At 48.2% G+C, this 22,330-nt stretch overlaps 1 protein-coding gene across 1 annotated transcript in view; it reads left to right on the top strand.

Annotated features, from left to right (window-relative positions):
• LOC138260353 (cytosolic phospholipase A2 delta-like) overlaps positions 1-22,330 on the top strand; it is a 237,588-nt gene that overhangs the window by 201,297 nt on the left and 13,961 nt on the right. Inside the window, exon 17 of the mRNA XM_069208771.1 lies at positions 20,361-20,555. Within this exon, the coding sequence (XP_069064872.1) occupies positions 20,361-20,555 (195 nt within the window). The remainder of the gene's footprint in view (positions 1-20,360; positions 20,556-22,330) is intronic.

The raw sequence follows: 22,330 nt of genomic DNA on the forward strand, positions 1-22,330 counted from the left end.
GATTTTACCCGAGTCATATCTTGGACAGAGTTTCAGGCTGATGGAAAAGCAGCGATTCCCCCAAATCACACAGCGCAGACTTCACATAACGAATCCAGTAGATGTTCAGCCATTTAACACACAACAAGCAGTCTACGACTATTTCTCTGTTGAAGGCAGCATGCGCTTAATTTATGCAACAGTCACTCACCCTAGCGCCAAGCAACGGTGATCGAGTCCTTTATTATGTAGACAATTGCATAAAATACCATTTGATTTTAAATTTTCAGTGTTAAAAAAAGGGTGAAAAAATACTATGTTCGTAGCATATGCGGCAGTGGATACATATACTCTGCATACTCCTGCCATCTAGTGTTGGGTTTGGACTGTTGCAGTCCTCCTGTAATAATGAACGCGCATAGTCACGGATTCTATTGTTTTTCTCAACTACCTGGTTCGGAGGTATATCGACATTGTTCCTAATCCCGACATGTTTGACTCTGAACATTGAGGTATTGGGATCTGTTGCTTTCCTTCCCATGGCCAAGAAGAGTTCTTCTCTGACTTCGTTTCAGTTTTAGTCTTCTTTGCTCGACCTGTTCTGGATATCATCATCGAAAAGTGGCCCTTGCGGTGCTTGGGGTGCCCTGTGCCTTGGGCCCACCATCTTCCTTGGTGCCACTCAAAGTATGCCTGGGTTTCGACACTGTCTGTAATTTGTTCCTCTCCTCAGAGTATGACGACATCTGTTGACATTCCTGCTCGGCATTTAGGAGCAAGAAGACCCGTCGGTAGGGGGAGACAGGCACTGGGCCAACAGCGAAATGCACTGCTCATTGTCCGAGATGCCGGACATCTTTGATGAAGCAGACCCACATGGCACCAAAGAGGAGGAAGGCGATGAGCCCCCGGATATAACAGCCCATCCACCGAGCCCCAAAGTCATCGGATCCAATTCCTCGGAGCAGGAAGAAGAGGAAGTCCATCTCCATCAACCCTTTACCTTGCATTAGGTCCACTCCGAGACGTGAATACGGTTGACGCCCAGTCTTCCACTCAGGCTTCCAAAACACATAAGCAGCCACACGTCCAAGCCAAGCACCGCCCCATCGGGGTTCAGGCATGGAGCCCGGTGCAGAAACTACTGCTGACTCCAAGTCTGCGGCAACCTTCGGGTTCTGGTTAACATTGAGGCAAGGCGTCAGAGCCGAGATGAAGCCAGCCAAAAGCGTCGACCCCCATCAGCCTTCAAGTCCAAGAGTATGTATCCTGACAAGATGTCGAAGCCAGCAACTCAGTCGAGGCCAAAGGAGCCGTCGGCACCAAAATTCGTGTCGGCTTCGGGACCATCCAGGTAGACTCTGAAGAAAGGACAATCCTTGTGAAGCTCCAACAGGAGCCTGATGAGAGGCAGCGACAAATCATCATTCATCCCCACATGTACAAGATCTCTACCATTGGAAGGACTTTGGACTTTGCCTAAAAAGTGGAAATTCGCCCTCGAAGACACTGCACAACTGGGCACGCCACTTCAGCCAGCACCTGCCACTTGGCCAAAGAACAAGGCTGCTAGCCCTCATCCACCACCTCCGCCACCCCCATTCTCTCTCCCCTGACCTCCTGTGACTTCTCCTTTATTTAAAAAAATAATCTTCATGAATCTTTCACAACATGCATTGTGGAAAGTCATTAAAAAGACTGTGTTGGCCAATACGGCAAACAATCATATAGTCATTTAACGTTAATTCCGATATGGGTAGGTACATTGTGATCACTAGTGTCCATGTGCATTGAGTCCAGCGGTGGGAAAGTTGGCCGAACCACTATTGCCACACTGCCTGCTATCCCAGCAGTCCCGCTCTGCAGGACATCCCAGGCCTGTCTGCCCACTCCATGTTCTGTGTGCCGAACATTCGAGCATCCCCCGTGTGCCACCCACCATCTCCACTTCTTAAGGGCGGTCCCTCATCCGGATCAGGTTCTAATGCTAATAATATCAAGTCTCATCCTTTGATGTGGGCAATGATGCCTGCCAGGGGAGCCGCCACAGCACATTATTCCCACCCTCCCCCGTTGGCCTTCCATACACATCGCTGTGTCAGGCCGCCAGCAGCTGCGCCTAACCAGCCCTCCAGTGCATCACTATCGGCTGACTCACCAGCGCTAGTGCAAATCCTATGAGCCTACTTCCTGCCTTTTCTGCCTTGGGATGGGCATCAGGCCAGGGAGACTCGTTTTAGGTGGGTTAATGTGTTGTGTGCCAGTGACGCATGTGATGTACGGTTGTAATGCCACACATTGCCATGTCATGTGATAATGGAGACTTTTATCCATTCTACATCTAGGCAGCCATGTGGCACCGTGCCACACATCCGATGAAGGCCTGGCGGGATTAGGAACGATCAGTGGATATAGTTAAACTGTAGCAGTTTAAACTGTGTTTCTTCAGACTCTCTGAAAGTGGCTCAGGACCTTACTCTAATCCGCCTATATTAGTATGATGTGAAGGTCCTAGTCCCAATGCTCCCTCAAACACCCGTTGCATAAATCAAAGCTGTATAAATGGTAGTGATCCTGTGGTGCATACGGCTCCAGGTTAAGAGCACTTGTAATGCTGGGTCCTCCTCTGGTTCCCTGCTTGGGTCTTCTCACGTCTCGGCTTCAGCTGTTCTAAGTGCAGTATGCTCCAAATACTGTCCTGCTGGAATAGCGCATACCTCTTGGAGCTAAACAAATGAGAGGGCTTTCCCTTCCATGAACAACTGACCCAGTCAACTATGGTGGTGCACCGTCACTGAGATGGATGGGCTGTCCTCCAGACCCTGGCAAAGCCAGCAAGAACCACATGGGAAGGTATGGCAAGTATGCCTTTCCTGCATGCCGGTGCCACTGATAACATCCCAACAATAATGAGTCACCCTTATCAAGAGTGGCAATTGCTCTGCCACAGGTGCCCACCTCAACACATCCCACGCACTCCCTTGTCTTTCAAGACCAGCCATCTCAGAGGATGCCTCAGAGGTTATCCACATCATAAACCATTATAGTTGGCACACCAGCTAGTATAATTTATAGTCTGGCAATCCTACCCCACCTGCGGCCATCGGTAATCACAGTTTGTCCAATGCCACGCGGCCAACATCAGCTCTGATAGTCAATTGTTCAAACCATTAAACACTTTGTGAGGAGCATAGCGGCAGATTAGTGAACACATAAAGAAGTTGCTGTAAGGCCACCATTTCCATCAACTCCACTCTGCCCATTGACGATAGTGGCAGTATCGGGCAAAAGCCTGATAGCCCTCGAAGCGTGATGACCACCTTGCCCAAGTTGCCCTTGTGACATCCTCTGTGTCCCGGTATACCTGAACACCCGGATACCGGAAAGTGTGTATTGCCCCGGGAACAGCAGATGATGCAGTGTCCGCCATCCAGGCCGGGCATCAGTCAAACATCGGGAAAAGGCACGACTTGGATAAATTCACTCAGTCCAGACAATATTCCAAATGTGTCCAGTGATTGCAGAGTGGGGGTTAATCCGTAGTCCACGTCATGCAGATATATTAGGATGTCATCCACATGAAGGGAGACAGCATATGTGCTGCCGCCAAGCTGAAGCCCATGACTATTCCCCTGCAGCCGCAGCCTACACTCCAAAGGCTCCATGGTGAGGGCAAACAACAGGCATCCCTGACGGCTGCCTCTTTGTATCGGTCATAGATCCATGTATTTGCATCCCAATCTGACCTTTGTCTTGGGTACCACATATAATAACCATGATCCAGGCCAGAAGCTCCACCCCAAACCCGATGGAGCACAGCAACACAGAGGTAGGTCAAGGAGATGCCGTTAAAGGCCTTCTCCATGTCTATTGAGAACGCCACCAGTTTTTGTGGCTCCTCCAGCAAGCCATCTATGATGTGAAGGAGCCTGCACATGTTTGAGGGAGTATTTCTACCAGGAATAAATCCATACTGGTTGGGGTGAACCAGAGTCGACAAGCAAGAATGGATGAGGTTTGCAATGACTTTTCCTATGATCTTGCAATCCAGTTTTAAGGGGGACTATGGTCTGAAAGCGCCTCTGTCTAGCGGGTCGACCTCTCGCTTGGGGATCATGACAGTTAAGGCTTCAGTGAGGAGTTTGGGAAATGACTCGCTATAGGAAGCTGGCCTGGTGTGTGGTGAACACCTATGGGGTTATCACCTTATATCATGTCCAGGTATCTCCTATTAGTGAAGTGTAGGCAGTGTTTAGGAAGCCAGGTCTCTCTAGAATTATCTGTGGATGAGCAGCCAAGACTTATCTAGGAGACGTGCAAAGCTTATGCGATACCACTACAGCCACAGAGCACTTACACACATGAAAGAATCACACAGTGTTCCAAAAAAAAGGTACTTTCTTATAGTAACACAAATACTAAAATACTGTAGAGGCAATACTCCAACTGGAGGTAAGTAAACACACTATTATATACTCATTAGCAATCAGTAAATAGCATAGAAACTAATACGAATTGGTAAAAGCAATAGCACATAGTGAGGGCCCTAGGGGAGGGGCAAACCATATACAAAAAAAATGAAAAGGCAGTCCCCCACCCAAGGAAGTGGAATCAGTAGAGGGGAGCTGGAGGAACTAGGAACCCTAAGAGGTGAGTGCCAGAGTGACCCCCAGCGACCAGGAGAACTGAGGTAAGTACCTGGTTTTCCACCAAATGAAACAGGAGAACTTTGGAAAAGGATTGTGCAAGATGCAGACAAGACTGGAAGAACCCAAAGGTGGATCCTGACAGAAGAGGATCTGCAAAGGAAGGGGACCAAGTCCAGTTTGTGATGGAGTGTCTGTTTGTGGTAGGAGCCACTATTCACCCTTCTGTGAATGCTGGACCAGGTCGACAGTGGACGAGGAAAGTGAGCAGTGCAGCACAGGAGGATGCAAGCGATGTCCCACGTCGGCGGTCGTGATGCAGTCAGTCAATGGTGCTGGAGTACCACCAACAAGCCTTTCACAAATGCAAGAGTCTGAGAAGAAGGCTTTGCAAGGCTGAAGAGAACCAGCAAGGTCCAGGGGGCTCGACTCAAGGAGGGGAGTCCGGGGTGACCCTCAGCAGCTTGGAGAGTCACAAGACGAGGAGGCAGCCCCCACAGGTGAACCGGGAGAGCAGGCTCAGGAGTCGCAGTGAGGCCCACTCGGCACACCTGTAAAAGTGTCCCATGTCGCTGGAGCAGCAGGTAGGAGACTGTGCATTGCAGGAGGATGTACTGGGGGCCAGGACTACACGGAGCCTGAAGATCCAATGGAGGAGGAACAAACAAGCCTTGGTAGCTACAAGAGTCGCAGTGCAAAGGGGTACTGTCCTACAAGGAGAGGCACAGGCTTACCGTCTCCCAAGTTGGACAACTGGTATAGAGGACCAAGGGGACCACTCCAGACCACCACTTGTGATGCAGGATCCATGCACTTCCAGAGAGAGCACCCACACAGCCAGTCGTCGTTGCAGTTGGTGTCTGCGGATGCAGGGAAGTGACTCCTTCACTCCAAGGGACATTCCTTCTTACTTCTTGTGCAGGCTGAAGACACGTCGCCCTCAGAGGATGCACAGCTGGAGAAATGTTGCAGTTGCTGGAAGGAGCCAGAGAAACAATGTTGCGGAGTCGTCGCTGAAGTTGCAGGTTGTCGGTTCCTGGAGGGTGCAGTTGCAGCCCCAGTGGCCAGAAGATGAGGTAGATGAAGTAAACAATGCAGAGGAGTTCTGCTGGAATCTTGCACGTCAATTCTCAGGACCCACCCAGGAGGGAGACCCTAAATAGCCTAGGAAGGGGATTGGTCACCTAGCAGGGTGACCACCTATCGGGGGGCTGTGACGTCACCCACCTGACCTGGCCTATCAGATGCTCCTATGGGCCTCTGCCAACCTTGGATTCAAGATGGTAAAATCAAGTGGCCACCTGGAGGAGCTCTGGACACCACCCCTGGGGTGGTGATGGGCAGGGTGGTGGTCTCTCCCCTTTCCATTGTCCACTATTGCACCCGAGCAGGGACCGGGGGTTCCTGGACTGGGGCAAACCAGTTTATGCAAGGAGGGCATCCAATGTGCCCTTCAAAACATACTGGTGGCTTGGGGAGACTACCCCTCCCAAGCCATGTAACACTTAGTTTCAAGGGAGAGGGTATTAGTTCCCTCTCCCAAAGGAAGTCCTTTTTTCTGCCTTCCTCTGCCTGAGCTGGTCAAGCAGCAGGAAGGCAGAAACCTGTCTGAGGGGTGCAGTAGCTCAGGCTGCCCGGAAAACCCCAGATGTCTGGTAGGAGCAAAGCTGGGAGTCCTCTAAGGAGCCCCCAGAGTGCATGGAATCATACAACCAGTATTGGGGCATGATTCCAACATGTTTGATACCAAAGATGCCCAGTTTCGGAGTTACCATTATGTAGCTGGACACTGGTAGTGACCTGAGTCCAGTACAAGGGTAAAACGGCTTCCCCAGTTCATAGGGGCACCCCTGCTAATGCTTGGTGGCACAATACATGCTGCAGACCATGGGGAACCAATGCCCTGGGTACCTAAGTACCATATACTAGGGTCTTATTTGGGGCACCAGTATGCTAATTGTAGAATTTCCAACGTCCTAAGCAACCAAATGTAGAGGGAGAGAGCACAGTCACTGGGGTTCTGGTTTGCAGGATCCCAGTGAACACAGTCAAAATAAACTGACACCAGGCAACAAGTGGCAGTAACCATGCCAAAAAGAGGGTACTTTCCTACACTCAGCTCCTGTGTGACTGCATACATTACCACCAGGGATTTTGTGAGGTTCACCAAGCTGCACTTATAGAATTCTAAAGGGAGACCATCGCTGACGGGTGTACTACCCCGCGACAATTGTTTAATTGCCGGGGCTATTTCACCATCTGTGATGGGAGCCACCATCAGCTGCCCTTCGGAGTGAGGACATTCAAGGGAGTTGCAGCTAAGGAATCCAGCTGATCCGCATCTGCACCTGGCACCAACCCATACAGTGCTTTTAGTAGTCAGAGAACACTGCCACAATGTCTGCTTGTCTGTGTACCAGATGTCCCTCTGGGTGCCAGATGACTGTTATTACAGAGTGGCCGCTTTCTGCATGCAAGATGTTCACAAGCAGATGCCCTCTGCATGGGTCCATGCCATACACTACCTGTAATCATGCGAAGCCAAGCGAGCACCCATCTCAGCGCATTCCTGTCTTTGTTGCGCCAAGTCATCCCATGCTGCCTTCTGTGATACAGCACGGATTTCCAAATGCCTATAATCTGTCTTCATGCCTCCCAACTGGGATCACATGCAGTGCGCACGCCACTGGAGCTCTTACATGTGTGTAATTTTTTAAACGGTGTCAATTTATTTTACAATCTCCTTAATGCAAAAAATGTTTTTTCCCTTTCAAACAACAAAATGATCTCTCTAACAAAAGTAGTAACCCACTGAACTGTTTACATTATATGAACTTTGTGATCTGCCTAGTACATGTTCTTTGCAGCAGGCGCATTAACCCTCTGCTCTACCATATGAGTCCAAGCTTCCACTAGACAAAAGTATGTTCTCTCTCCAGAATGAACATTAGTCACCAGGGTTATTTTGACATTTTTATTGTCGGAATCCAACAAACATGTAAAACTCCAAAGAACATCAAAACAGAGTGAATTGCGTATTATGACAACAGGGTTGGATTAAAAAAAAGATGAGGACAAAGTCGAAATGAAAGCAACATGAAGAGGTATTTGAACTGAAAACAACATAAACAGCTTAACAAGGAGAAGCAGTCACTATCTGTTGAATTAACAGCCTGACACCAAATAGCTGGAAACGATCAACTCCAATACCTCCGATCGAGTTTGTGCTGCATGAAACTGGAAAGCGCCATGGAGTGTGACGTGAAGGGGAGAGAGAAAAGAAAAAAATAGTATGCCCACACTAATGTATATGGCTGATCGTGCAATAATCCATGTGACAGGGTCAGTCTGTAAGGCGGTAAAAGACCAGCCTCAAAGCGGTAAAAAAGTAAAGCATTTACCAATAACATCAAAGGGATTTTTCAAAGGAGGTCCCAGGAATTAATAGAAGTGATGGGCGTGAGATGGGCATGGTTAATGCCCACAGGATAGATTACAACATGTTGAAAAGTAGTGCTTGCGCGCTGCTATGCTCCACCTAAAAATGGCATGTGTGTCATACATGTGCATATGCCATCACACTGGCCCACAATAGCATCCTTCATGATTACAGGCATTCACGTGGCTTTGCCATAGCTCATTATCCTTCCAAGTTTAATACACTGAGTTCCATTATACACAACGTCTACAAGACAGTGTATATGCAATGACTACAAGGCAAAAACCCTGCCTTTAAAACACTATGTAGAAATCAATATATTATTAGTTTCAGTTGAATTCTGGGCTACAACGTCCAGGTTTAAGGAGAGTTCGTGCCTAGCTTTTTGCAAGTGTATAAGGCCTTAGTTTTAACATCAGTTCAAATCTAGGGTGTCTGTGTACGGGATCTCAGTTTTATTGTCACTGAGGGACAGGATGTTGGCAATGTGGGGTGTGTATCTGTAAAGACAGTGAACATGTGCTCTACTGCTTTTTGCAACCGGGGGGTGGGGGGTCTAGACTGTTTTATTACAGATGTGTTCTGGGCTGCCAAAGTATGTTTTGCGAGGTCAGGGCAGCTCACCCACTAATGGACGCCAAGAATATGGGGGAGCCTCACCCCTTACTGCTCAGCAATAAAACATGAGTATTATTAATACAGAGGTAAGTGCGTAAGGATAGCTTATTGGCGATCAGTTAATGTGCCTGCAGCACACTTTAATGTGCAATCAGCTCTGCATTTCATCCTCTTGTGGTCTGCAATTGGAACATCAGTTGTTAATAGTTTTGCCTATTATGCTCAGCCTCCCAGGGGGTCCTAGTTGCTCAAACCTCTTCTTCCAAGCCATGTTTTCTAGGCTTTACCCGGGCGCACACCAAGCCTTTGCCCTCCACTGGTCCTGCCTCTCTCTGAAGGTTGAGTCGTGCTTGCTAAAGATGTTGCGATATGTTGAAGGAAGCCCCCCATGCTGCTGTACCCACAGGGCTTTGTTGTGTGGATGACCCCACAACCGGAATCATAGATTGGTGGCACAAAGGTGTGGGGGCTGGTTGGGTATACAACGCCTTTGGATCTGGAAAGCTCCCCGCGATGGTTAAACGCTTGGCATTAAGCGCCTTGATTGGAAGGGAAGGTGTCGAGGAGGGGGTGGAGTGGCACAGGCAGGGACAGAGACACGCTCCAGGCCACTCTGTGGATAGTGTTTTGTTGCAGCGTGGACGGGTCCAACTGGGAGGGGGATCCTCCCCCGTCCAGGCTGCGTTTACCCCTGTGTGTGGGTTAACAGTGGTGTGAGCCCCTGACGTAAGGGGCGAGGTAATAAAAGGGACTTCGGCTTTTCACGCCCACACGACAGTCCAAAACTCAGCTTTGTGCCCAGTAGCCATTCCCGAGTATTTCCCGCGCGTACCATAGGGCGGGAAACACAACAAACAGGAAAACACCAAGGGAGACGAAACACACTGTTTGTGTTGGAGTAGAACAACACTAATATGTGGGCAAAAAAGGGTGCGGGCCGCAGATTAAACCATAAATGTGGGATCTGAGGGATTTACCCAAGGATTGGTTACGGGGAGGGGTGCAAAGAGATGAAGGGGTGCCCTGCAGGGGGCATAATCTTGTCTGTGCTGGCATCAGTAAGACCCTTCTTTGAGTAGAAAGGGCTCTGTCTCCTATCAGGAGTTAGTCTCAGTGTGGGGGCGCCTGGAAGCCCTCTCTGGAAGAATGAAACCCGGGTGGGAGTGGCGTGGAGGCATGGACGCTTGGTAGAAATGAGGAAGGCAGTCAAGAAACCTGTGAATAGCTTTCTAGTATTCAAGGATACTGTATGTTTTCATACCAGAGAAACTTTTGTTTCATGGCCTCTGCTTTTATTTGCATTATGTGACTAGTAGTTTTGGTGTAGTCCATTCAAAATAATTAAAGCTTCACACCTGCATGCAATAAGTTGTCAAAAAAAGTCACGGACCAGAACAGCAGAGTACTTGTGGCATGGAATTAATATACAGTGCCTGCACCCCTAGTTGAAAACACAGAAATCTATGTACTATCTCAAGAGAAAGAGAATGCTGACGGACAGTTTGGACGTATCAATATATTGGAAGGCAATATCACAAAATAAAATGATTGATGGAGTGTTGAATCTTTTTTGAATACTCATCCCCAGTCACAGATCTGGGTTTAATCCATCTTTATTTTGCTTGCCACGTCACCCCTGTTCAGACCCAGCTATATGCAAATCAGTTTTGACCCTGCTCCCTATGGGAGCAGTCTAGCCCAACTGCCAAGCCAGCTCCTTCCTAGACATGATGCAAGCATCCTGTGATCGGTTTCAGGGTATCACCCTTCATCAGCCAGGCTAGCTTATATCCAGTGGCGTAGCAAGCAAGCCACCAACGTCTGGGTAATAGCAATTAGAACCCCCTCGTACTAATAGCTAAATAAGTACAAATAAAACGATGAAAGAAGAGAGAAACCTCAGAAAGAAACTCTCTGGCCCGTTATAGTTAGTGAAAAGTTTATATGTACTCCAGCCACGAGTCATAAGCATAGCTTATGTCTGCCATGAAGAGCGTCCAAAGGGGAGAGACAAAAGAAAACAAGTTAGATCTATTGGCGTTGTAAGTTCCTAGCTGGAGTTTTCTTGCCACCTACATTGAAAATTAGAAGAAAAACAGTTGACATAAGCGAGCGAATTCAAAGCCCCACGGCTGCCACGATAAAAAAGGGGATGTTAAATAGCAATATAAGGAGAGAATTGGAGCACAGGCAAAGCAAAACAGCACAAGAAGCAAGTTTGTTGGGGTGAGCTCTATGGAAGCGCTCTGCCGAGCGATGTAGACAGGGTCCAGAGCCAGCAGCCCCCCTGGCCACGTGTTCAGGTGAAGTTCTATCAGTTCTTCTGCTGATTGTGGGGTGTCCCTCAGGAGACCAAGTGCTTCATAATCCGAGATGTGCCAAGGATCCTAGGTTCATTCCTGCTGCTTGCCTCCGAGTTAGGCATCAAGGGGGGGGTCGCAGAGCATGGCCCTCAATGCATCAAGCTTATTAATGTCTACCTGGGACTGATCAGGGGGTCACCTGCTTTTCCGTCTCTTTCTTTTACACTGACGCAAGCCCCTGGATCGCTGCGATCACTCTTGGGAAACCCTGGTCTGCAAGTTCTACCCTGGATCTCCGTCCTATCCCATGCCTCCTTCAGATCAGTGAAAAATGCGGAGTGCCCTTGTGAGTGATTCAAAGGCCCACCAGGAAGAGCAGTGCATACTTCAAGCGCATCTCTCAGAATTTCCTTTTCACTCTAGGAATCAATGCCATAGCATAGCTAAGGTGTAGTCTGGGAATATAAACACTTTACTGTTTACTGTGGCCTACCCATCTGGCCTCATGGAGTAAGGCATCTCTGTCCTGAAAGTGCAGCAACTTTGCCACCACCTAGCGGGGCACCTGGCAGAGGCCTTTGTGCTGGAACCCTGTGTGCTCGCCCAGAGAAAAAAAGGTGGATTAACCATTGGGGGCAAACTCTGCCTACAACCAATTCTCCAATTAAGAGATCATGTCTTGCTGTACAGGTGTAGGCGAGTCACCTGAATGTTGCTGCAGTGAACTTGGCCATCCGCGTCATGTACCTGTCTCTTTAGGTCTTCAGTCTTGGGCTACAAGAGCCCTAGGGATGTCTTCACTTGGGTCAGTCTCTCCTGCAGCCTCTCTTGGTCCACACAGAGCAGGCCAACCTCGACTACAACCACAGCAACTTTCATTTCCAGCTGCCAGGATTTGAGCCATGCCGTTGCTGCCAGGTGGCAGCTCTGTCGGTGGTTGCGCTCCCACTTCGCTTTTCTCCTGCGTGGCCCCTTCCCACACAGGAGCCCCCAGCGGCCCATGCACCAACAATGACCAGGTGTCCCGATTGCTCAAATCGATTAGTCAGCACAACCAGCTACCCGCTCCTTGCAGAAGGGGGTATGGTGTCTCACCAAATCCGGTCTCCCTTGCAGTCCCTGGGTCACCACGTCAGCCCACTGGTGTGGTAAACCCACCACAGCAAGGGTCCACTCGGTCAGCCCACCATGCCACGCAGTCTCCTTACCGTCAGGCCACGCCTCCATACTGCCATGTATCCGTGGGCGCCAAACCGGGGATCATCGGCCCAATCACACCCAACAATCCCCAGATGGCTGGGTGGGAGTTTGTGGGGGGGTCCGCTCCAGTCTTCAACAGCGCAAAAGGGGGAGAACAGTGGGCATCTTCAATGTGCTCCCGGTGGCTCCAGGAAAGAAAGCACAACTGTTAGCGGGTATGGCCTGCTCCAGCATTTCCCCACCAGCCTGCGTTGCGCTCTTCTTCATAGATGGAGAGAGCGTGCAGGAATTCAAGCACCAGACTGCAGATCAGGTAGTTAGGCCAATTGCTGCAACTGTGCCATGGGGCTCAGCAGGCTGCATCTCTCCCAGCAACCACCATCAGCGGCTCCCACAGTCAGCCCCCAGCTATCTTTCCACGGGAGCCTGACAATCACCAATTTGGGTGGTTGGGACTAAAGGCACCTCATTGCGTGGTCCGCTGGAACCTGACTGCACAGGAATTAACTAACATAAGAACAGCAGGCGAACTGAGGTAGCTAAGTTGCAGTCGCCATCTTCCTCATCTTGGACACCCCCTCCTGTGACTTCTCTTTAGTCTTATTCTAATTTAGGGAGCCATAGTCTCCAACAGAGGACTTTAGGGTGCCAGTCTGCCCACAGATGATCCTTGGAGTGACTATGACATGGAGTTGCCAGGGAATACTGATCTGGACCAAGTCCTCATACCACAGCGTCATCCAGCTTGCTGCTACCTACCACAAGCTAGATACGTAAGTCATCCCTGAAGACGATGACTTTCTGGTTGAGACGCTATCTTAGAAAGTGAATTCTAATGCACTGCCCTTTGATGGAGAGCACTTCTTCGGCCCACATGCTGACCAGATGTTTGGAAAAGATAAAGAAGGGCACAGACAATGCTAGGATCATGTGTGTCATTCTAGTACTAACTACCAGATGCTCCTTTCAGGCACAGCAGACAATGGGAGGGTCCAAAGCTACTCCCTGACTTAATGCAGTCATTCCAATGACTACAGCAGGCCTGTCCCCAACTAGGAGGTAGGGGATACACACAGGATACCTTCAAGGGTAATAACTACGAGGGTTGAGGCAGAGATGCCCCCTCTAAGGGAGCCTATACCTCCAAACAGTGACTTCCCCTGAAAATCTGCATCCCCGATCCCAATACATCTGTCATGGGCAAGGCTCCAATGATTTATTTTGCTGGTAGGAAGTCACCATAGATCGGTGGGTTCTATCTGTTGCCGAGCATGGCTACTCAACCCCACCAAACATCCCAACCCACACACCTTCAGCCCAGAACATCTCACTACTACAAGAAGAGGTCTAGAAGCTCCTTCTCATAAGTGCCTTAGAGCCAGTGCCCCCCCAACACCACAGCAAATGTGTCTACTCACTGTGCTTCTTCATCCCCAAAAAGGATGGCTCACTGAAGCCAAACATCGATCTCATGCTTCTCAACAGATACATCCTCTCGGAACATTTCTATATGTTCAACTTACAGGAAGTCATCCCTGTGCTGCAGCAAGGTCACTTAATGGTCCCACTAGGCCTGAAGGCATCTGCTTTCACATACCCATCCGACCAGCTCATCTGCGCTACCTACTCTTCACTTTACTTGGCCAGCACTACCAGTTCAAAAACGTTGCCCTTTGGAGTCACCACAACCCCAAGGGTCTTCACCAAATGCATAGCAGTGGTAGCCGCCCACCTCATAGGAAGGGGACTCACATCTTCCCCTACCACACGGCTCATCAACGCTACCTACTCTTCACTTTACTTGGCCAGCACTATCAGTTCAAAATTGTTGCCCTTTGGAGTCACCACACCCCCAAGGGACTTCACCAAATGCATAGTGGTGGTAGCCGCCCACCTCAGAGGGAGGGGACTCACATCTTCCCCTACTTACTTGACTGGCTGATCAAGAGTGCATGCAAACAGGAGTGCCTAGCCCGCGCACAAGCTGCCATCTCTCTACTTCACATCTTGGGGTTTACAGTCAGCGCCACCAAGTCCCACCCTCAGCCACTTCAGTTCCAACCCTTAATGAGGTCAGTTCAAAATGCAGTCTTGGCCAATGCATACCCAAGCGATCTAAGGTTGGTGCCATTTCAGTAGTTTTTTGCACGCGCCCAGTTTCACCACAGTTCACTGCACCAGGACACTGTAAGTCACCCCTATGGTGGGCCCTCTTAGCCCAGAGGGCAGGGTGCAGGTAGCAGAGGTACCCCCACGAACTCCAGGCCCATTTCACTGGACTTCGTGAGTGCGGGGATGCCATTTTACATATGTACCGGACATAGGTCACTACCTATGTCCAGCTACATAACTCCGAACCTGGGCATGTTTGGTATCAAACATGTCAAAATCATACCCCTATACTGTTGCAAGTATTGGAAGTATGATTCCATGCACTGTGGGGGCTCCTTAGAGGACCCTCAGCATTGCTACCACCAGTCTTACAGGGTTTTCCGGGCAGCCCAGCTGCTGCCACCTCTCAGACAGGTTTCTGCCCTCCTGCTGCTTCATTTGATCAAGCCCAGGAAGGCAGAACAAAGGATTTCCTTTGGGAGAGGGAGGTAACACCATCTCCCTTTGGAAATAGATGTGACTGGCTTGGGAGGGCTAGTCTCTCCAAGCCACTGGCTTTGCCTTGAAGGGCACATTTGGTGCCCTCCATGCATACACCAGTCCACACCAGTTCAGGGACCCCCAGTCCCTTTTCTGGCGCAAAACTGGACAATGGAAAGGGGAGTGACCACACCCCTGTTTATCACCACCCAAGGGGTGGTGCCCAGAGCTCCTCCAGAGGGTCCCTGGGTTCTGCCATCTTGATTTCAAGGTTGGCAGGGAACTCTGGGAGCATCTTGTTGACTAGGCCAGGCAGGTGACGTCAGAGGCAGTATCTGATAGGTAGTTACCTGGTTAGGTGACCAAGCCCATAGTTTGGGCTATATAGGGTCTTCCTCCGGGGTGGGTCCTCAGATTCGGCTTGCAAGACTCCAGCACGACTCCTCTGCTTCAACTTCTGAGCTCAGGAACCACGACTGGACCCTCCAGGAACCTATAAGCTGCAGATCCACAAGGAAGACTCTTCTGCAACATTGTATCCAGAACTTCTGCCAGCTTTGCAACATTTCCCCGGCTGTGCATCGTAAGAAGACTGCAACTCTTGAGCCTGCACAATAAGAAGAAGGAATCTCCTTGGGTTGAAGGCATCACTCCCTTGTAACTACAGGTACCTGGCTGCATCGACGACCAGCTGCGTGGATCTCCCCTCAACCTGAGTGGCGTGGGCTCTGCATCACAGGTGGTGGTCTGGAGAGTAGCTATTGGTCCTCTCTACCAGCTGTCGCACTTTGGTGGTGGTAAGTCCTTGCAAGACAGTACCCCCCATGCACCGCATCCATTGCAGCTACCAAGGCTTGTTTGCTTAACTTCCAAACGGAACTTCAAGCGACACCTAGCTCTAGCTCCAGCCCCAGTACTTCCTCCTGCAACTCCTGGGCCTCTGCATTGTCCTCTGGCGACTTTGGAGCAACTGCTGTGGTACTACGTGGGCTGCTTCTGTGACTTCTGTGTCCCTGCCCTGTGGGACACCTGTGGGTGCTGCCTCTGCTTCTGTGGGCCTTCTGCGACGTGGAGGGTCCCCTGTGACTCCCCCTCCTGGGTAGAGTCCTCCTGGACCTTGCTGGTCCCTGGCAGCACCCCTTTTCCTCCAACCGCGAGTTTGCCTTTGCCAAGGCTTGTTGGTGGAAATCCTTCCCCGACACCCATCTGCAATCCAGCTTCCAGCGTGGGACACCTTTTGCATGCATCAGGAACTCTTATCCAGCTTCTGTGCTGCATTGCTGACCTGTATTCCTTCTTTGTCAACCAACTCCAAAAGGTACCTCTGGTGGGGTAGTATCTCCTACAGACACAGACACTTCTGGACTTGGTCCCCTCTTTCCACAGATCTCTATCTTCGGTTTTCCACTGCTGGTTCATTTCAAGCTGTTCTGGGTGTCTTCATTTTCTTCTTTTCCTCCTTTGGTGTGGTTTTGGGGAAATGCAGTGTTTTACTCCTAAATTTCTGGTCGCTGAGGGGTACTGTATAACTTGTGTGGTTTCTTAATACTCCCCCTACACGATTTACTTACCTAGGTGAGGACCCTGTGTTCGCATTCCACTTTCTTAGTATGTGGTTTGGGCTCCCCCATGGGTTACTATTGCATATTGATATTTTATACAGTTTTCTAACTTTTGTATGCCACTTACCGTTTATTAGTGTGTGTATATATATATAGTGTATTTACTTATCTCCTGGAGGGTTGCCTTTCTAGTATTTTCTGATACTGTGTTCCAAAAATAAAGTAGCTTTATTTTTGTACAACCAAGTATTTTCTTTCTTGTGTGTAAGTACTGTGTGACTATAGTGGTATTGCATGAGCTTTGCATGTCTCCTAGATAAGCCTTGGCTGCTCATCTATAGCTACCTCTAGAGAGCCTGGCTTCTCGACACTGCCTACACTTCACTGAGAGAGGATACCTGGACCTGGTATAAGGTTTAGTACCATAGGTACCCACCACACAGCAGGCCATTCTTACACTATCGAAGGTGCCACCTGCATCAGTCTGAGACCTCAACATTGGACAGGCTTGCCATTTACAGTTCCTCTCCTGGAAGGTCGACTTCCTAGTAGTTATAATGTCCCTTAGGTGTGTTAGTGAAGTATAGGTCCTCACTATGCGAGAGCCCTTTTTTCCAGGTCGATAATGATAGGGCTGTCCTTAGAACCAACCCCAAATTCCTATTTAAGGTGGTCTCCCCCTTCCATCTTAACCCAACAACTAAGCTACTGGTCTTCTTCCTCCAACCTAATTTGGTAGCAGAGAAATATACACATTTGACATCAAGCATGCTCATGTGTATTTCACAGATATGACCAAGATCTTCTGTAAACACAACAGCTCTATGTTACCGTTGCACAGCCTCATAAATGACATTCCATTCAAAGGCAGAAGTAGCCAGGTGGATTGTCAAATGCAACCAAACCTGCTACCATAAAGCCAAAAGGACCCCACCTACCTTCCACAGATCTCACTCCACCCACAAACAGAGTGCCCATACCTATAGTTGACATCTGTAACGCTTTCAAATGGTCAACTCCACACACCTTCACAAAAAATTATTGTTTGAACGTTCTTGCAAGGCAACAGGCTAGAGTTGGTCAAATTGTCCTAAGAACTCTGTTTCAGACCTTTGCACCATCCATTGGCTAGCTACCATTCAGGGAAATATTGAATTACAGTCAGTGCAGAGTATGTTAAGCTACAGCCACACAGGATATGAATGGATAATGTTACTTACTAAAACATCTATTTCTCACATGTATTACTGTAGATTCAGATGCGCCCACCTGCCTCCCCCGAAGCCAGTGTTGGCTACAAATATCTTCAACTCCATAATCATTTTCATAACATGAAAATGCTTGATCACTGTTAGACCTGGCAGCTTTTGGCATGTCTCCCCTGTCTTTTTGCCTTCTGCCCTCCTGTTTTTATGGTATGTTGGACTCTGTTTTTGCTGGTTTATTGTCTCTGCGCACTTCACTACTGCTAATCAGTGCTAAAGTGCAAGTGCTTCCTATATAAGTTTTACTGTTGATTGGTTTATCCGTGATTGGCATATTTGACTTACTGTTAAGTCCCTGGTGAAGTGCACTAGAGGAGCCCAGGGCCTGTAAATCAAATGCTACTAGTGGGCCTGCAGCACTGATTGTGCCATCCACATGATTAGCCCTGTAAACATGGCTCAGACCTGCCATTGCAGTGTCTGTGGGTGCAGTTTTAAACTGCCATTTCGACTTGGCAAGGGTACCCACTTGCCAGGCCTACACCTTCCCTTTTTATTCATGTAAGATACCCCTAAGGTAGGCCCTATGTAGTCCCATGGGCAGGGTGAAGTGTATGTTAAAGGTGGGACATGTACTGATGTGTTTTACATATCCCAACAGTGAAATACTGTCAAATTCGTGTTTTACTGTTGCAAGGTCTATCTCTTTTATAGTTTAACATGGGGGATGCGGTTAAATATTTTTCAAAGTGCAGTTTCCCTTTGAGAGCAGATAGAAATGTGGAGTTTGTAGTCTCTGGGCTCACAAATTAAAATACATCTTTTAGTGAAGTTGGTTTTTAGATTGTTAGTTTGAAAATGCCAATTTTAGAAAGTAGACAATTTCTTGCTGAAACCATTCTGTGACTTTGCCTGTTCGTGGATTCCCTGTCCGGGTCAGTTTGACAGTTGGGATGTTTGTGCATCTCCTCTAGACAGTGACACAAAGGGTGCTGGGGTGTAGCCTGCATATCCTGATGAGCCAACTGGGCTAGAGTGGAGGGAGGAGTGACCACTGACACAGAAAAGGCTGTGCCTGCCCTCACACAAAGCAGTCTGCAACCCCCCGGGGTGAGTCTGGGCCTGGCCTGAGCAAGACATGATCCTGTAAACAAGAGAGACGTCTCTTTGAAGTTGGCCTACTTCAAGGACGGAAAGGGGTATAAGTAGTAGACCCAAACCCAAGACTTTTAGTATCTTTCTGGATCAAGAGGAACCTCTGCCAAGGAGAAGAGCTGGAGGAGGAGTACTGCCCCTTTTCTGTGTGTACTTTGCTGGGTTGGCCTGCAGTTGCTGCTTCTGCCTTAAAAGAGAGCAAAGGGTGAAGTTTGCTGTGTATCCTGCTTGAGAGAGTTCTCCAAGGGCTTGGAGTAGAGCTTGCCTCCTGTTGGAAGTCTCAGGGATACCCAAGACTCCAGTTTCATCTGCCTGCAGCACTGGGAACTGTGTGTTCTGGTCCTGATGACACCGGTGCCGCTGCCTGCACCGTGGCCTGTGGACACCGCTCGCGAGATACACGAAGCACCGTCTTGTCTCGCACCACAGCCGCAGTCCACCGACGCCAGCATTCCGACTTGTGGATGCCGCCCGGAGTTCGTCCTGTACCGCACCGCCAACTTGGGTCTACCGACGACAGTGCTTCAGCAATGACGACGCCACTGTCTGCACCGTGACCTGGTGACACCGCACAACGCATCGTCCCACTTTGCACCGCAGCCGCGACGCCATCCACACCAGCGCTCCTAACTTCATCAGCCCGGAGTTCGATCTGCAACGCGTGTGACTTCAAGGGCCTGATGACCCCTGCACCAACCTCCGGAACCGACACCCGACGCCAGCAACGCCGCTCTCCAGACCTCATTGTGAGGATCACAACGCCCTGCATTTTCAAGGTACTGTTTGCGGGTCTTCCCGACACTGTAGCTGGCCCACGACGCCGCAGCCGGCCTGAACTGTTGGATTTGTTGTTCACAACGCCGTGATAGCCTCAGTTGGACCTATGGACATCAAGGAACTGTCTTTTTAAGTAATTCTTGCAAAATTCGTATCTTATCTGTATGTTGGATTTTTATTGTATTTGGCCTTGTTTTATGTAGATACAGATTGGCTATTTTTCTAAAACTGGTGTGGTGTCCTTTTGTAATGTTTTCACTGTATTACTGCGTGGTATGTGCAAAAGCTTCACACATTGGTTCTGAGATAAGCCTGACTGCTCGTGCCAAGCTACCAAGGGGGTGAGCAGGGGTTATCTGAGTGGATATCTGCCTTATCCTGACTAGAGTGAGAGTGAGGGTCCCTACTTGGACAGGGTGCAAACCGACTGCCAACTAGAGACCCCATTTCTAACAATCACTGTATTATCCTACTCCCTACCAACTGCTAACCGATGTGCAGAAAACAATCCGACAATGGCATCGGTGCCCAAATGCATTGACTACCAGAGGAGCTACTGATACCTTCTGTCTCAAAAGACTTCTTTGAAGAAGATCAAATTGCAACAGTCCAAACTCAACACTCAATGACAGGAGTATGCAAAGCATGTGAATCTATAGTACTATATGGGATGAACAGATGCTTTCAGGGTAAGTAATATAATCTATATTGGTGTACACTATAGATTTTCAGTCCCTAATGACATTAGTAAAGCTGAACCTTTTTCAGTAGTCATAAAGAGTGAATTTGAGATAGCTAGGAGAGTATAAAGGCAATACACATTCCAGACAGCCTGTTAAAATATATGTTTATATATATACACTCCTATTTTTTCCATGCTGTAGATGATGAAGATCAACTGCTGAAACATAAACATGGCAATCTTAGCACCCAAGTGCTCTCTTCATCTGGGGTATTGGCCGAAACCCTTAAAGGCATATTGACGAACCGCCCACTAGCTGGAGAACACCACAACTTCCTGAATGGCTTCCAGATACACGAAACCTACCACAACAACAAAGCTTTCAGTGCATGGAAAGGTAATACTCAGACTTACAGCAGCCTCTATCTGAACAGGTGTCTTGGCAGAGCCCTTGCTGCATTATGTGTCAGAAGAATCCTGAAGAATCAATCTCGAGGCCTAACTGCCCCACCCTTATCATCCATTCTTAATATTAGTTTCACTTGCTTGAAGGCCTTCTCTGGCCAAGGGGCTTCTCTCCTGGTGATTTTGCTTTGCTGATTCCATTTTTGTGATGGCCCTAAGAACCTCTGCATCCCACCCCGTATGCCACTTTCTTGTCCTCCTGATCTCAGGTCCCTTTCTCTCCCCTCATGGGTGATGTAAATGCTAATATAGTGTTAGCATCATCCCATACCCCGCCCTCGCTCAGTGGGCTTGTATTATAAACAATATCATAACTTTTTCCCTGTCTTCCTATCATCTCCGGAAATGTTTTCCGTCATCAATACATACTAGTAGTGCAGTTGTAAATGCGTCTAGAATAGCACTGTGATACTGAATGCCTCAAGATTGCCTTGCACTTTCACTGTATCACATAGTTTACTCCAATAGACCGTTTTTGTCATTGTTTTGCAGCTATACTTGATGTACCTTTGCAACTTGAAATACCCTGAATATCCCTCTTATGCATTAGCCCTTATGCATTTGCCAATTTATGGGAAAAGGAGCTTTGTCCATCAAATCTACTTCATCCCCCGAACCCCCTTGCCCCCTCCATCAGCTTTTGGTTTCCTTGTTTAAATATTTTCATATGTTTTTTTCCTTTGTTTTGTACTATTGTATTGCATACCTCTTATCTTATTTTGTGAGATACCTGAACGGATCATTATACAAAATAAAGAGAATACTAAAGCTACTGACCACTTCTACGACTACTTTAGATCATGATGGGCTGATAGATTTATGTATTAAAAAGCTACACAAAACTACACAAAATTATTAAAATGGTGCCATAATAGTATGAGACAAGTGGTGTTTTGACAAATAGAAGACACTAGAATTAGCATAAGGTTAAGCCGGATGACCAGTGTTAAGAATAAAAATTCAAGATTTAAGAGTATGAGATACTGTTTGAGTTATGTCTGTTCAAAGCCTGTACTCGCCCTTGTGGTTTAATACAGTTGCTCTTCAGCCGTGGCCCAGTACTTCATCTGGCTTTGTGTTGCGGCAGTTGTTCCCTTCTTTGGATACATAGGTTTGGGCACGGTATGTTTATTAACAGGAGCAGTCACCATGTTGGTCCTTCAGTTTATGAGATACACTTTTCAGTTGCACAGCATACTGGAGAAGAACATTTCTGATAGAGGGATTACAATTTAATCACTCTTTCATCCAGAAGTTAGTTGGTCATGTCCTTTTACAGTTATCATCCTCAATGTGATGCGAGTCAGAACATGTAATTCAAAATATGGATTCACCTCTATTCTATTATGATTAAGGTAGTAACTGATTTCAATTATTGAATTATTGGCTTGCTTTCAAAATAATACTCAACATACTTGTACACAGAGGTCAAAGTTTTTACTGCATGTTATGGATGTCCCCTTTGTGCATACCTTTTTCATGTCCAGTCACAAGTACATCTGAAGAATATGGCTTTATAAGGCAGTTTCAATAAGGGTTTATGAACCTACACACCCATTTAGCAGTAGTTAAAGTTCAGCAATATAATTTCGTAGCTTAGTAGAGTAGACAATAACTAACTCTAATAGGATAGTTGGGTTTGTGTGCCCATGAATAAAGGGATTTTTGCAACTTCTCAAAGGTGTAAAGCATATTTTGGTTTTCCTT

The sequence above is a fragment of the Pleurodeles waltl genome, chromosome 9 (genome assembly GCF_031143425.1).
Source record: "Pleurodeles waltl isolate 20211129_DDA chromosome 9, aPleWal1.hap1.20221129, whole genome shotgun sequence".
NCBI classification, from domain to species: Eukaryota; Metazoa; Chordata; class Amphibia; order Caudata; family Salamandridae; genus Pleurodeles; species Pleurodeles waltl.